Source organism: Anomaloglossus baeobatrachus, chromosome 6, assembly GCF_048569485.1.
Source record: "Anomaloglossus baeobatrachus isolate aAnoBae1 chromosome 6, aAnoBae1.hap1, whole genome shotgun sequence".
Classification (NCBI taxonomy): domain Eukaryota; kingdom Metazoa; phylum Chordata; class Amphibia; order Anura; family Aromobatidae; genus Anomaloglossus; species Anomaloglossus baeobatrachus.
Genome location: NC_134358.1, coordinates 272,053,132 through 272,066,904, shown reverse-complemented (window position 1 = coordinate 272,066,904; position 13,773 = coordinate 272,053,132). Strand labels below are relative to the sequence as shown.

The 13,773-nt window shown below is 38.0% G+C and overlaps 1 protein-coding gene across 1 annotated transcript in view; it reads right to left on the bottom strand.

The window, feature by feature from the left end:
• The window catches only part of LOC142243201 (cadherin-9-like), a 408,827-nt gene that overhangs the window by 87,758 nt on the left and 307,296 nt on the right, over nt 1-13,773 (bottom strand). Inside the window, exons 6-7 of the mRNA XM_075314856.1 lie at nt 8,780-8,967; nt 3,773-4,026 (exon numbers count right to left, since the gene is read on the bottom strand). Of these exons, the coding sequence (XP_075170971.1) occupies nt 3,773-4,026; nt 8,780-8,967 (442 nt within the window). The remainder of the gene's footprint in view (nt 1-3,772; nt 4,027-8,779; nt 8,968-13,773) is intronic.

The following is a 13,773-nucleotide window of genomic DNA, read 5'->3' as shown; positions in this document are numbered from 1 at the left end:
TTATAGGAAAGGATAGGAAGGAGCACTGTAAAAAACCCTAATAGATGCAAGTACTTGTGATATGGAAAAATCCTGAGGTCACACAACCTCTACCCCACTGTATCAGCACTCTGATGTTACTGGGATCCAAAAACACTAATACAGATGAGGGACTGAATTAATACCAAGCATGACAACCACAATACCTTACAGAATCATGGAGCTAAGTATACAGACACTCCCAGCAGGGAATGATCCCATTCCACCAAGAACTGCACACAGACAAAATAGGAATCAAGCATTAGTATCAAAGCAGAAAAAAACAACAATAAAGTGGAAAACAAACAGCAGAGGTACAAAGACCCCTTATGTGACAGGAGTTCTGGTAGTAAGCAAAGCTGGTCACAGAATATCCTTAATAGACAGGAGACCATTGAGCACCGGCAAGTAACAAGAGAAAACTACTCAGTTATATAGTCCCAATCTGACCCTGATTGCCAGTCCTCTACAGGTGTGTGCTTTCTTTCCACAAATCAACTGCACCACCAGCACTGACCACAAGAGGGAGCCCCAAACTGGAAAACTTAGTCACAACAAGTATGCAAATTCCCTAAACTTATCCTCAGACCCAGACAACGGACACATCATCTATATATCTAGACCATAAGAGGATATGGGATTGCCACCAGGGATCTTCATCTCCAAAGGCAATTATTTTCTCCCACCAACCGAGAAACAAATTGGCATAGAAGGGAGCATAAGGGTTACCCCTTGCTGCGCCCCTGAGCTGGTGTAAATACTTCTTGTCAAAAATAAAAACATTGCGTGTAAAAAAATATTGCAACAGATCTATCATGAAGATATTGTATCTATCACTCTCTCTAGTCCTTGTGTTCAGACACTAACGAACAGCCTGCAGTCCCAGGTCATGTAGTATACTGTTGTACAAAGCCTCCACATCAATGGAGGTTAACAGTATATGATCGTCCAGGGTCACTCCATCCAACTTACGCTAAACATCTGCTTTATCTCTGGTATACATATGTGACAAAGGGTACAAAACTTGATCAAAATAGATGCCATAATTTTTTTTTTTGAAGGAACCAACACCTGTTGTGCCCCCTCAATACCTCTAGTCCCTTGTGCAACTTCAGCAAAATGTAAAAAGTTGGTGTCACCAAAAAATATGGTTGAAGAAACTCAAATTCCTTATATGAAATGAGATCATCATCTCTCGCTTGCACAAACATATACTATAAGCCTCCAATATATTGGGCCAGCTGATCTGTCAATTGGATGTTATAGGTATCTCTATCGCTAAGGATAAGATGACAGCTCCTCACATATTTTTCATGATCCATGACCACCAGGTTTCCACCTTTATCTGATGACGTAATAATAAGTCTCTCATTTTTTTCAAGTTTCTGAAGCATTGCATATTTCTCATCAGAAAGGTTACGATTTACACTCTGGTGATGTAGTGGAATTTTTTGTAAATGCTTCTCTATTAGGTTAAGAAAGATGTCCACCTCTTTTCCACCCAAACTAATCTCAATTACTTCAGTGCTGTCACAAACACTATTTGCAGTTTTGGCTGAAACTCGTCCACCACTGAGCAATACACAGAAGTTGAAATGTCAAGACTTGGCTAAGAAATACCTGAAAACAAATTTTTCAATGGTTTTAACCCCTTCAGCCCCGAGGCACTTTCCGGTTTTGCGTTTTTTGTTTTTTGCTCCCCTTCTTCCGAGAGCCGTAACTTTTATATTTTTCTGTCAATCTTGCCATATGAGGGCTAGTTTTTTGCAGGACAAGTTGTACTTTTAAATGAAACCATAATTTTTACCATATGGTGTACTGGAAAACAGCAAAAAAATTCCAAGTTTGGAAAAACTGCAAAAAGTGTGATGGCACAATAGTTTTTGGGATGTTTTATTCACGGTGTTCACTATATGGTAAAACTGATGTGTGAGTATGATGTCTGAGGTCGGTGCGAGTTTGTAGACACCAAACATGTATAGGTTTACTTGTATCTAATGGGTTAAAAAAATTCACAAGCTTGTCAAATTAAAAGTGGCGCACATTTTGCGCCATTTTCCGAAACACGTAGCGTTCTCATTTTTTGGGATCTATAGCTCAGTGATGGCTTATTGTTTGCGTCTCAAGCTGTCGTTTCTAATGGTACCATTTTTGCGCAGATGCTACGTTTTGATCGCCTGTTATTGCATTTTGCGTAAAACTTGCGGCGACCAAAAAAAAAGGAATTTTGGCGTTTGGAATTTTTTTGCCACTACACCGTTTACCAATTAGATTAATTGATTTCATTTTTTGATAGATTGGGCATTTCTGAACGCGGCGATACCAAATATGTGTATATTTATTTATTTTTTAACCCTTTAATGTTCAATGGGGGGAAAGGGAGGTGATTTGAACTTTTAGGTTTTTTGTTTGTTTTTTTATTTTTTAAAACTTTTTTTTTTTACTTTTTTTTTATTTTACTAGTCCCCTTAGGGGGCTTTAGCGATCAGCAATCTGTTCGCTCTTATCTATCTGCTGATCACAGCTATACAGCTGTAAACAGCAGATTCAGTCACTTTCTGTTTCTCTCTGCTCGCAGCCGAGGGAAAACAAAAGTGAAACTTCATAGCTGCAGGCGTCATCACATGACCCTGTGCTACAATGGCAACCACCGAAAGTCACGTGATCACGCACGTGACTTCTGGTGGGGGCGGCGGTAAGTAAAAAACATGGCCGCACGCATATAGATCTTGCTGCCAGACTTTGGCAGCGAGATTTAAGGGGTTAAATGTTGCGAGTGGAAGCGATTCCACTTGCAACATGCAGGCACACATGTCAGCTGTTGAAAACAGCTATGTGTGCCGACCGCCACCGCCTGCCCGCGGCAGGGGGCGGGGCTTAACGGGACACGCTCCATGACGGATATATCTGTCCACGGTCATGAAGGGGTTAAGCACTGATAAGATGAGATTGAATGGATGGGCACAATGCTGGCTTAGTAATAGGCCCATTATTCTCTTTGACTAAGAGAGGTACTGCTATGGGCTGGTATTATTAAAGATGACATAGCTGTATTGTTTGTTTTTTTGAAGATTGATTCAAAATTTATTGTAAAATCTACTGCTAGTTTTTAGAAGTAATTTTAAGCAGTGGTACAAGGCAATCTCTGCATATTTAAAAAAAAACATGATTTTTATGCAGATAATGCTCCATCCCATGCAATGAAGAATTTAGAGATGAAAGATTAATGATATGGCCTCGTTCCTCACATGACCGAAACCTATAGGTGTAATAACATTTGGATTGATCGACAGCACTATAGTTATTCAATAATAAAATCAATAATCAAAATGCAATTTGATTAATAATGATGAACACAGTGTATCATATAATGTGGTGGATGTAAAGTATTATGTGGAAGCCCATCAGAGGACTGAATTCTTTGTGTTTCTTAACTAGCTATTGTAGTTTTCTGCAATAGGTAAAATGGCAGTGTCTATTTTAAACAATTTGCTTAAATTGTTCAAATTGGCTGGGTTCAGTGAATTCCTAAAACATCTCTATGAAATTAATTTGCATTGAATCATCTTGCTCATCATCTTTAAAATATATTCACATTTTTAGAATGTAACTTGTGCATACTTTCTGATCTTTATAAATTGTGATTAGAATTTTGTTGTAATTATTCCAGTAATCTCCTGTAAAGTATTATGGTTTGCCGTTAAAGCTTTGCAAACTATATAAATGGAAAATGGAAAAAAATAAATAAACTTACTTTACAGAACTCTTTGCAGAGTCAGGATCCTGAGCTGTTACACGACCAATAATGGTACCTTCTTTGGTGTCTTCATTCACTTCAAACACATAAAAAGGTTTACTAAAAATAGGCGCCTCATCTATATCTTGAAGTAATACTTTCACAATAGCTGTATCTTTAAATGAGGTAAAGTAAGCAAATCTTGGATCTTCAAATGTATTTTCAGCTTCAACTTGAAATGTGTGTAGTCGTTGACTTTCAAAATCCAAAGGCTGTAGGGATATTAAAATTAATATAAATGTAAATCATCAACTAAATATTCTGGTTACACAATAAACATTACACAATATACTGTATTTTTCATTTATAAGATGCACCGGATTGTAAGACGCACCCCAAATTTAGAGATAAAAAAGGGAAAAAACAATGGTTTCCGTCTTATACTCCGGTGGTGTCTTACCAGAGGGGGCAGCAGTGGTGGTGGAGTGGGGTCACAGGAGGCAGGGGCAGTGCTGGAGTAGGGTGATGCTATGAGCGCTGCGTTGGGGGCTGTGCTGGCTACGGTGGGGGCTGTGCTGGCTGCGTAGAGCAGGGTGGTGTGATGGGTGTCACAGATGCTCTGTTGGCGGTGCACGCTTAGAGTCGGTGCATTCATAGATTGAGATCTCAGCTCAATAATAAGCTGAGATATCATCTGCACACGCACATCCTTCGGGCGCCACTTTCCTTTAGTCCGCTGTGGGAGATCAATGGGCTGGGGGTTGCAAGTTCGCAGATGAGATCTTGAGCTCAGAGCTCCATCTGTGCATGTGCCGACTCGGGGCACCATTATTTAAAGCTCGCATCGCTGACAGAGCATCTCACCTGCCCAACCGCCTTGCTCCACACAGCCACAACCGCAGCCAGCACAGCCCCCATCGGAGCCAGTATAGCCCCCACCGTAGCCAGGGCAGCCCCCACCACAGCCAGTATAGCCCCCACCACAGCCAGTACAGCCCCAACCGCAACCAGCACAGCGCCCATTCTCCACCTCCCAGTAAGCTACAGTCGCATTGTAAGATACCTCTTTCATTTTCCTCAAACATTTTTGGGAGGAAAAGTGCATCTTTTAATCCAAAAAATACAGTAATTATAATAGATCAAGTCAATATGTTATTTAAACATCAATTAGACTAGTCATTTGTTACAGTGTTTAATATTCTTGTTATATACATCTTTTAGACATGAAATGTGTAGATTCAAACACTATCTTGCACTGTAGTTGTGATACATGGAATAAAATGATATATTGAATGAATGTTGCATTTTGTGGTTCAATTATATAAGTTTTATAAAGAAACAAAAAATGTATTTAAAAAAAGGTTAATTAATTCAAAATTTTGTTAGGAGTTTGCTCCAACCCTTATATTTGAGCAGTTATCGTTTTGTAATATAAAATGGCTAAAAAAAGGTACAAGTGACCCAGTTTCTTAACCAGAGACATGAAACAGCAGGATAATATTTTGCTTAACTTTTATCTCAAAATAAAGTTTCATCATAAAACAAAAAAGTGAAGGTGGTTATGGGGAAAATGTAGGACATATTGTAACAGATACAAATACCAATATAGATTAAAATTACAGAATTATTATAATATCAAATAGTTCTGAAAAATAAAATCCTTCTTCTTTATCTAAGAAGGCTTAGCATCATGGGTAAAGGAAATAATGTTAATAAAAATAATATTTACATATTTTGGAATGCTGCACAACAGAAACTACATAGAAAAACAATAATTGAATTTCAACATAAGTCTCGAACTGAAGATGAGCGGGTTCAGTCAAACTTTAGATAAAGTTTTATTCTGGACTAGAACCTGGCAAGAACATCAATGGAAGTCATTGATTGAGCAGCTTAACTCTCCGCTCACATACAGCCAGCCATAAAGGAATAATTCCAGGGAAAGGCAGGGTTTTTTCTTTTTTTTGGTGCACACTACATCCAATAACATTAATTTTACCGCCAGTGCAATCTATTCAAACACTGCAAGTGGATGACACTGGACCGAGCGTATCCAAGCACAGTGATGCTCACTTGAGTGAATTGCATAAGTAAAGCACTCTGAACTTGAACACTGATGTTTTTGTAAAGTCTGTGTTAATTATCAACACCAAAACTTTAAAGTTTGGGTCCGCTTGTTTCTAGTCTCAACATTTATCTGCTGACATATGGCTTTAAAATAGGTACACAGTAGTTTTACACCTAAAGAAAATGAAGCAAAATTCAGTTTACCAATTACTAAAGTCCTGCAGTAGAAAATTATCTCATAACTACAGATGAGAGACTCTTTTCAAATTCCAATTCTCAAACTTCAAAGAATTTTCCACAAAATTTTGGTTTGAGTTGAATAAATGTGTTCAAATCCTAATACTAGAAAGTTTGAAATTGTTTGTAAAATCCAAATGGGAGAGAGAAGAGAGAACGCAGCTGAACATAAAGACCTTACACTTTACAGGCGAGAGAGAGATAGAGGACCACATTGACACTAATAGTCTTTTTACTGTGCAGGAACGGGATAGAGGAAGCGGCTAACCATAAGAGCTTATGCGCAGCTCAATAAAGAAAATATAAGAGCTTACACTCAACAGGAGATGGAAACTTATCCACTGCACTGAAGACTGAAAAAGTTTGCTGTACAAACTGTGCTTCACTGGGAACCAGTTATTTCAGCCTACCTAGATACTGACCACCACTGTACAAGGTAAGATATTATAACTGCAGGGCATTGTGAGAAAGCCCACACAGCAACACAAAATGACTTTAGCCTGGTCTCTGATGTTTCAGCATTGTAGCAGAGGGTGCCAAGAAAGCCTTTTTTCTTTCTTTTGTCAATGACTAATCAAATCACAAAATTTTGAAATTTGAAACTTTTTTAAATTTTTTATTAATTTTATTAGTTCCCTTAAGGGACTTGAAGCCTGCACTGTCCAACTACATTTGCTGTACAGAGATATGCTTTAGCATCCCTTTGAACAGCAGAAATGCTTATCTCCTGTGAATGCCGGCGCACTGAAAGAGTTACAAAAAATCATGAATATAAATTAAAATCAATAAAATAACAGTGTTATTACAAAAGTTCAAGCCATTCAACTGTTTGGCATTCAATTTTAGAATCCTATGCATTACTCTCCGAAATTATTTTCCCCCAGTCTCCACCCCTAACTGGGGGTAGTAGTTGCTGTCAGGTGAAAAAATAGAGGCTATACAAGTAATAATATCTATAATTCTTTGCATAAGATTAAAAACCATTTCTGCAATAAAGGATTTATATTTTTTAATACAGTTAAACTTCATTAAACTTCCTTTTCCAGTTGGATTCCTTTTATTTGTGCTACAACTGCTTCACCCAGGGAACTAAGTCATAAATCATTGGAATCAGGCTCTCTTTTCCTACATTATACAGTACTTCTCTTAGATGAGGTAGCAAAAACCTGGAGATAGATTTAATTTAAGCCTCTTAGTTTCTTTGTGTGATTTATTAAAGGAGTTTAAATAAAATGTTTAAATAGGGCTCTTAATTGTAAAATAAAAATTGCATCTGTTACTCCCAAGACTTGCACAACATTGGTATATCATGTTAGCTCAGTGGTTAATCAGGAGCCGCTATTGGATCCTGCACACTCACTTCTGTTAGGCCTGTTTCAGACGTCAGTGATTCTGGTACATATATGCTAGTTTTTATACGTACCAGAATCACGGACATACGCAGACCCATTATAATCAATGGGTCTGCTCGCACATCAGTGATTTTTCACTGACCGTGTAACCGTGTAATGTACACGTGTGTCTGTGATTTCCGCACGGAGACAAGTCTGTTTTTTCTGGCATCACTGATGTCCCATAGACCACACTATGGTGTAGTCTGTGAAATACGTACCAGAAAAACACGGACATTGAAAATAAAAATAATTTTCAATTAGCCTTCTCCAGCAACGCTCTGTACAGCCTGTGCTCTCAGCTTCTTCCTGGCCGGCTCATTACATCATGCATATTCATTTATGCAGCCGGAGCCAACCAGGAAGTAGCTGCAGAAGGGAGAGACACAGCGGTCGGATGCAGCAGAGCTGGATCGTTCAGCACCACAGAGAGCAAGAGCGGGGACAGGTGAGTTATCTCCTTGTGCAATCACGGATAATGGATCACAGATTGCACATGGACAACCCACATGTGCCGTGAACCACGGAACACGGAGGGACGTATGCGTTTTTTTTACACGTCAGTGTTTTTCACTGACCTGTGAAACAGGCCTTAGACAAACCTCAAAAAGCTTAATGAGAGCACAGTCATCAACTAGCATATGCTGATTGGCTGAAGAGCTCACATAGCATAACATTAAAAAGACATGGTGCTGCCGTAGGTGGATTGGTGGTAGGTGAGTATCTTTTTTTTGTTTTTCAAAGGTGACTACTTTATTTAAAAAAATTGGTTGTATAGGTTGTGGGAAACAACTCTAAAGAGTTGGTTTAATTTTTATTTTAGAAATCAATAATACACAGAAAAATAAGCAACCTTGTAATATATGTTATCAGAGAAATCTTCTGCTTTCTAATTCTGGACAGACTATTCATTCTCAAAATTCTCAATTTGCAGGTAAAATTGTATTCAGCAAAGACAGAGTATCCCATAATTGAGATACTAGATGGGAGAAACTACTAACAAGATTCTATATAGATGATGGAAGAGGAGGAAGGAAGTGTTGTGCGCCATGCTCCTTCCTTCTCCTCCTCCCCTGTACAAAGAGTCTTATCAGTAGAAACTACCTACTTCCATCTCAGTAATGGAAAGTCTTCCCTGAATACAGATGTCAACCATGAATTGAGAAATGTGAACATTAATGATCAATCCAGGTGACTATTGATTTATGAAATAAAAATTAAAACAATGGTTACTCTTTAAGTCTCAGTGCTACATTTTTGTATGTAGCGCTAGCATGTTTGCATAAAATATTATTTTATAAGCACTGTGTATATTGCATAAAATAATAACCTTTTTAACCATTATGACTCCATCCTGTGTATGCTGATCTGTGATGATCTCAAATAAATCTTTGGCATCTCCATCAGTGATAGTGTATTTAATCTCTGCATTTTTACCCACGTCTGCATCAACAGCTTTTATTCTGCCAATTTCTGTTCCTATAGCTGCAGATTCTGATGCTACAAATTGGTAGATACCTGTAACAAATAAACAATTTTGCTTTTAAGAGAGTGTCCTAAACAATAAATATCACAATAATAAGGCTTTTTATGCACAACTTTATATTAGCCGGTATTTTGCATCACTATTTGTAGGTCAAATTAAAAAACTATGGAAGTGGTTCTATTCCTTATCCTGATTTAGAAATGTTAAAGAAAAGTATTGCTGCTTATGTAGCCTAAGATCGTATCCGAATTCAGTGATTCTGACAATTGTATTTCTTACTTTCTAAATGGTGTAAAAACTATGCAAAATCAGAATAAAACCTTTAAAGTGTTTAGAGCTCTGGCCACATGACAACTTTTCAATGTGCACTGTGAAATTGAAGCATTGCTGTAACAGTAACATTAGCATTTTACTAAGAGAAGCAAGAACAAAAACAACCTTCTGACCTTCACGAAAATGTGACTGCTTCGGACCTTTTAAAGTTCTTCCACATTCCTCAGAATAGTTTGGAATTCAATACCCACAATTATTATGCAGTGATTTTAAAATACTTTTCATTACTGCAATGTCCAAATAAATTAGTTTACATTAAATGTAAATATTTGTCAAGATAGGAATATGATATGTGGCCATTTTTTTACATGAATTGATTCTCTTGATAACTCCTTAGTAGAGATGAATGAACCTGAGGTTCGGTATTCGGTGTCCGTACCGAATACAGACTTTACCAAAAAAACATAGTTCTGGTTTGGAGTTTACATATGCTGACCACTCGAATAAGCTGTGTTTGGGTATACTTGGTGCTCAGCCCAGTGCGAGGTGCTTGCAGTGTTTGAACAGCTCACACTGGAGGTAACAACAGAGTTATCGCATGTAGTGTGCACTCCAAAAAAATTGAAAAAAGCCTACCCTCCCCCGGTAGTATTCAACTGATGGGTGGCTGCATGTTCAGAGACCCAAGCAGCCCAATTAGTAACTCCCACTGGAGTTCAAGTCGAGACGGGTCCCAAACCAAACTTTATCTAAAGTCCAAGTCAACTATCATGCCCGAGGGTATCTTGCCCTAGGAACAATTAATGCGATTGCACCATAGATATTTAATCAAGTTTAATTTTATTGTGAGAAAATATAAAAAACATTAAAAAAAGTGAAAAACACAGAGCCACCAGGAAGGACACTAACCAATTTACAGATGCCGATAATATCCATATTCATGATTATCAAGCCACCAATTATTATTATTATGCATTATAATTATGCAAATGGAGTCCATTTATGTACATAAAATGTCAATAATGCGATGCCAGTATCCGTTCTTTTATGGACAGAAGTTTGTACATATATTACACATTGTGCAATACTAACAGGCTTATGTTAATCAGTGATTAGAGCATTGCACTTGACACTATCTATCAGCACTTTAGGCTGCAATATAAGGCCTTTTTTCATGGGTGTAATATATGTTTTAATCTGCTATTAATTGCATGGTTTAAATTTTTTTTTGTATATTTGGTCTTTTATAAAATGTATATATAGTTAAGATAATGCATTTTGCAAATAAACTTTGATATTATAATATCATATATAAATATATATTTTTTATAATAATAATTACCCCATGCTATTTATATGAATTTTTGCCCTTGAATAATTATGTGCACTAGTGACAATATTTATTAATCACTGTTTATATATATATATATATATATATATATATATAAAAGGGATGTATTTTTCTATATTTATATATATATTTGTACTTTTATAAAATAGACAATTTCTCACTGTGAAAATAATCCTTTATCTTGCTTGCTGACTCATATTCATGTCCCTGTTGTATATATGTGGAATTCTTATTGAAAATTATATTTGTAACAATTTTTTAATGATATTTGAATAAGAATTAATATTTTATTACTTAGTTTCTATAGCTTCATTGTTCTGAAAATACCAATCAGACATTGTGTGTTATATATTACAATTGCTAAGTTGCGCCCCGTAATATACAAAATAACAGCCCTTAACCCCTTAACGACTGCGGGCAGTAATATTACATCCTAGCGGTCATAGTATTACTGCCGTGCTCTGATGCCGGCAGCTTGCCACGATCAGCGCACATCTCTGCTGATTTTCACAGCTGAGATGTGTGCCTGCTAGGCACGAGCAGAATCGTTATCTGCTCGTGCCGTTTAACCCCTTAAATGGTGCTGTCAATATGTGACAGCGCCATTTAAATGGCATCGGTGGTAAACTTTTACTTACCGCCCGATACCGGAAGTCACGTGACATGATCACGTGACTTTCAGTGGTTGCCATGGTAGCACAGGGTCATGTGATGATGCCTGTAGCTATCATGAGTAATTTTTGGTTTCATTCGGCCTGGAGCCGAGTGAATCAGAAAGTTATCATATCTGATGTTTACAGTTGTGTAGCTGTGATCAGCAGATAGGGCAGAGCGATCGGATTGCTGATCGCTATAGCCCCCTAGGGGGACTAGTAAAATAAAAAAAAAGTAAAAAAAAAGTTAAAAAAAATTAAAAGAAAAATCAAAAACCCTAAAGTTCAAATCACCCCCCTTTCGCCCCATTGAAAATTAAAGGGTTAAAAAATAAAAAATATACACACATTTAGTATCGCTGCGTTCAGAAACGCCCGATCTATCAAAATATAAAATGAATTAATCTGATCAGTAATCGGCGTAGCGGAAAAAAAATTCCAAACACCAAAATTACATTTTTTTGTCGCCACAACTTTTGCGCAAAATGCAATAACAGGCTATCAAAACGTAGCATCTGCGCAAAATTGATACCGTTAAAAACGTCACCTTGAGATGTAAAAAATAAGCCATTACTGAGCCATAGATCCTAAAAAACAAGAACACTACAGGTCACGGAATATGGCGTAAAACGTGCGCCACTTTTTTCGGACAAATTTCCGATTTTTTTTAACCCCTTATATAAACGTAAACCTATACATGTTTGGTGTCTACGAACTCACACTGACCTGAGGCATCACACCTACACATCAGTTTTACAATATAGTGAACACAGTAAATAAAATATCTCAAAAACAATAGTGCTATCACACTTTTTTTGCAATTGTTCTGCATTTGGAATTTGTTTGCCATCTTCCAGTACACTGTATGGTAAAACGTATAATTTAATTTAATAGTAAAGCTCATTCTGCAAAAAATTAGCCCTCACATGACTATATTGACTGAAAAATAAAAAAGTTACATCTCTCAGAAGAAGAATGGCGGACAAAAAAACGGAAAGCGAAAAATCGGCCGATTGTCAAGGGGTTAAACCTGCATCCACTTAAAACTATATAAATTACCTACAAATGTTAATTGTACACAGAACCAAATAAAGTGCAGTGTGCAAAAAAGGAATAACAAAATATTTTTATATGTGACCCATCCCTGTTTTCCACTTTTTTGAATGTTTTTTTATATTTTTTCACAATAAAATGATACCTGATTAAATATCTATGGTGCAATCACATTTATTGTCCTTAGGGCGGGATACCCTCGGGCACAATAGTTGGCTAGTTCATGTTGTGTGTTCACTAATTACATGCAAAGGACAACTTGTTAATTATTTATCTAAAGTCCGGCTGAAGCAGCCGAACCGAACTTCCATGGGTTCACTCAACTCTACTCCTTAATTATTGTGCCAATTTTGATATTAATGGCAACGCCACATTTTTTAAATCTGACCAGTGTTACTTTATCTGGTAATAATACTTTTTAATACTTCCCCGTGATTGTTTTTTAACATCATATTTGTACTTTACTTTACCGGTACATTTAGGTCAATATGTTTTGCCTTTCATTATAAACATCTTGGAATTAAGAAATTTACGAAAACATTTTTCTTTAGAGATCTGTTCAGACTTTAATGAACTTTGAGGGACCTATATATTGGAAACTCCCAAAAGAGATACCATTTTACAAACTAAACCCTTAAATACTTCAGAATTGTTGTAAGGAAAATTTTAACCCTTCAGATACCACAGAGGAGTTAGTGCACAATGCATTATAAAAAGAAAAATAATTTTGCCTCTAACATATGGTTTTAGCACATTTTTTTTCACTTTTACAAGGTATATCACGAGAACATGGACCCCACAATTTGTTACTAGTGATCAGTAGACGCGTTGTTATTCGGGTTCACTGAATCTGACTAGTGATGAGCGAGTACGCTTGTCACTACTCGGTACTCGCACGAGTATCACTGTACTCGGGCTACTCGGCGGGTACCGAGTAATTTCGCAATACTCGTGCTGTACTCGTGGTCTTCATCCGTGCATGTTGGTGCTCTTTTGAGAGCCAGCCCTCATGCAGGGATTGGCTAGCAGACCACTGCAATGCCACAGCCCTGTTAGTTGTGGAATTGCAGTGATTGGCCGGCCCGCACAGCGTGACCGAGCCTTTATACCGGCGGGCGCGCTGTGCTCGCTTCCAGCTCTGCTGCATGGAGGTGACAGGAGCTGGAGCAGACACCGACGCTCCTGTCAGCTTCACACAGCAACTGAGGTGAATAGCGCGATCAGCTGCTGTCAGTCAGGTAACTCACGGCCACCGCTGGATCCAGCGGTGGCCATGGATAAGCTTAGTTACAGCTCAGCTGACCGCGCGGCTGTCTTCATTAGCTGCGTGGAGGTGACAGGAGCGGCGGTGAGTAGCGCGATCAGCTGAGCTGTCACTGAGGTTACCCGCGGCCACCGCTGCATCCACCGCTGGATCCAGGTAACCTCAGTGACAGCTCAGCTGATCGCGCGGCTGTCTTTATTAGCTGCGTGGAGGTGACAGGAGCGGCGGTGTCTGCTGCAGCTCC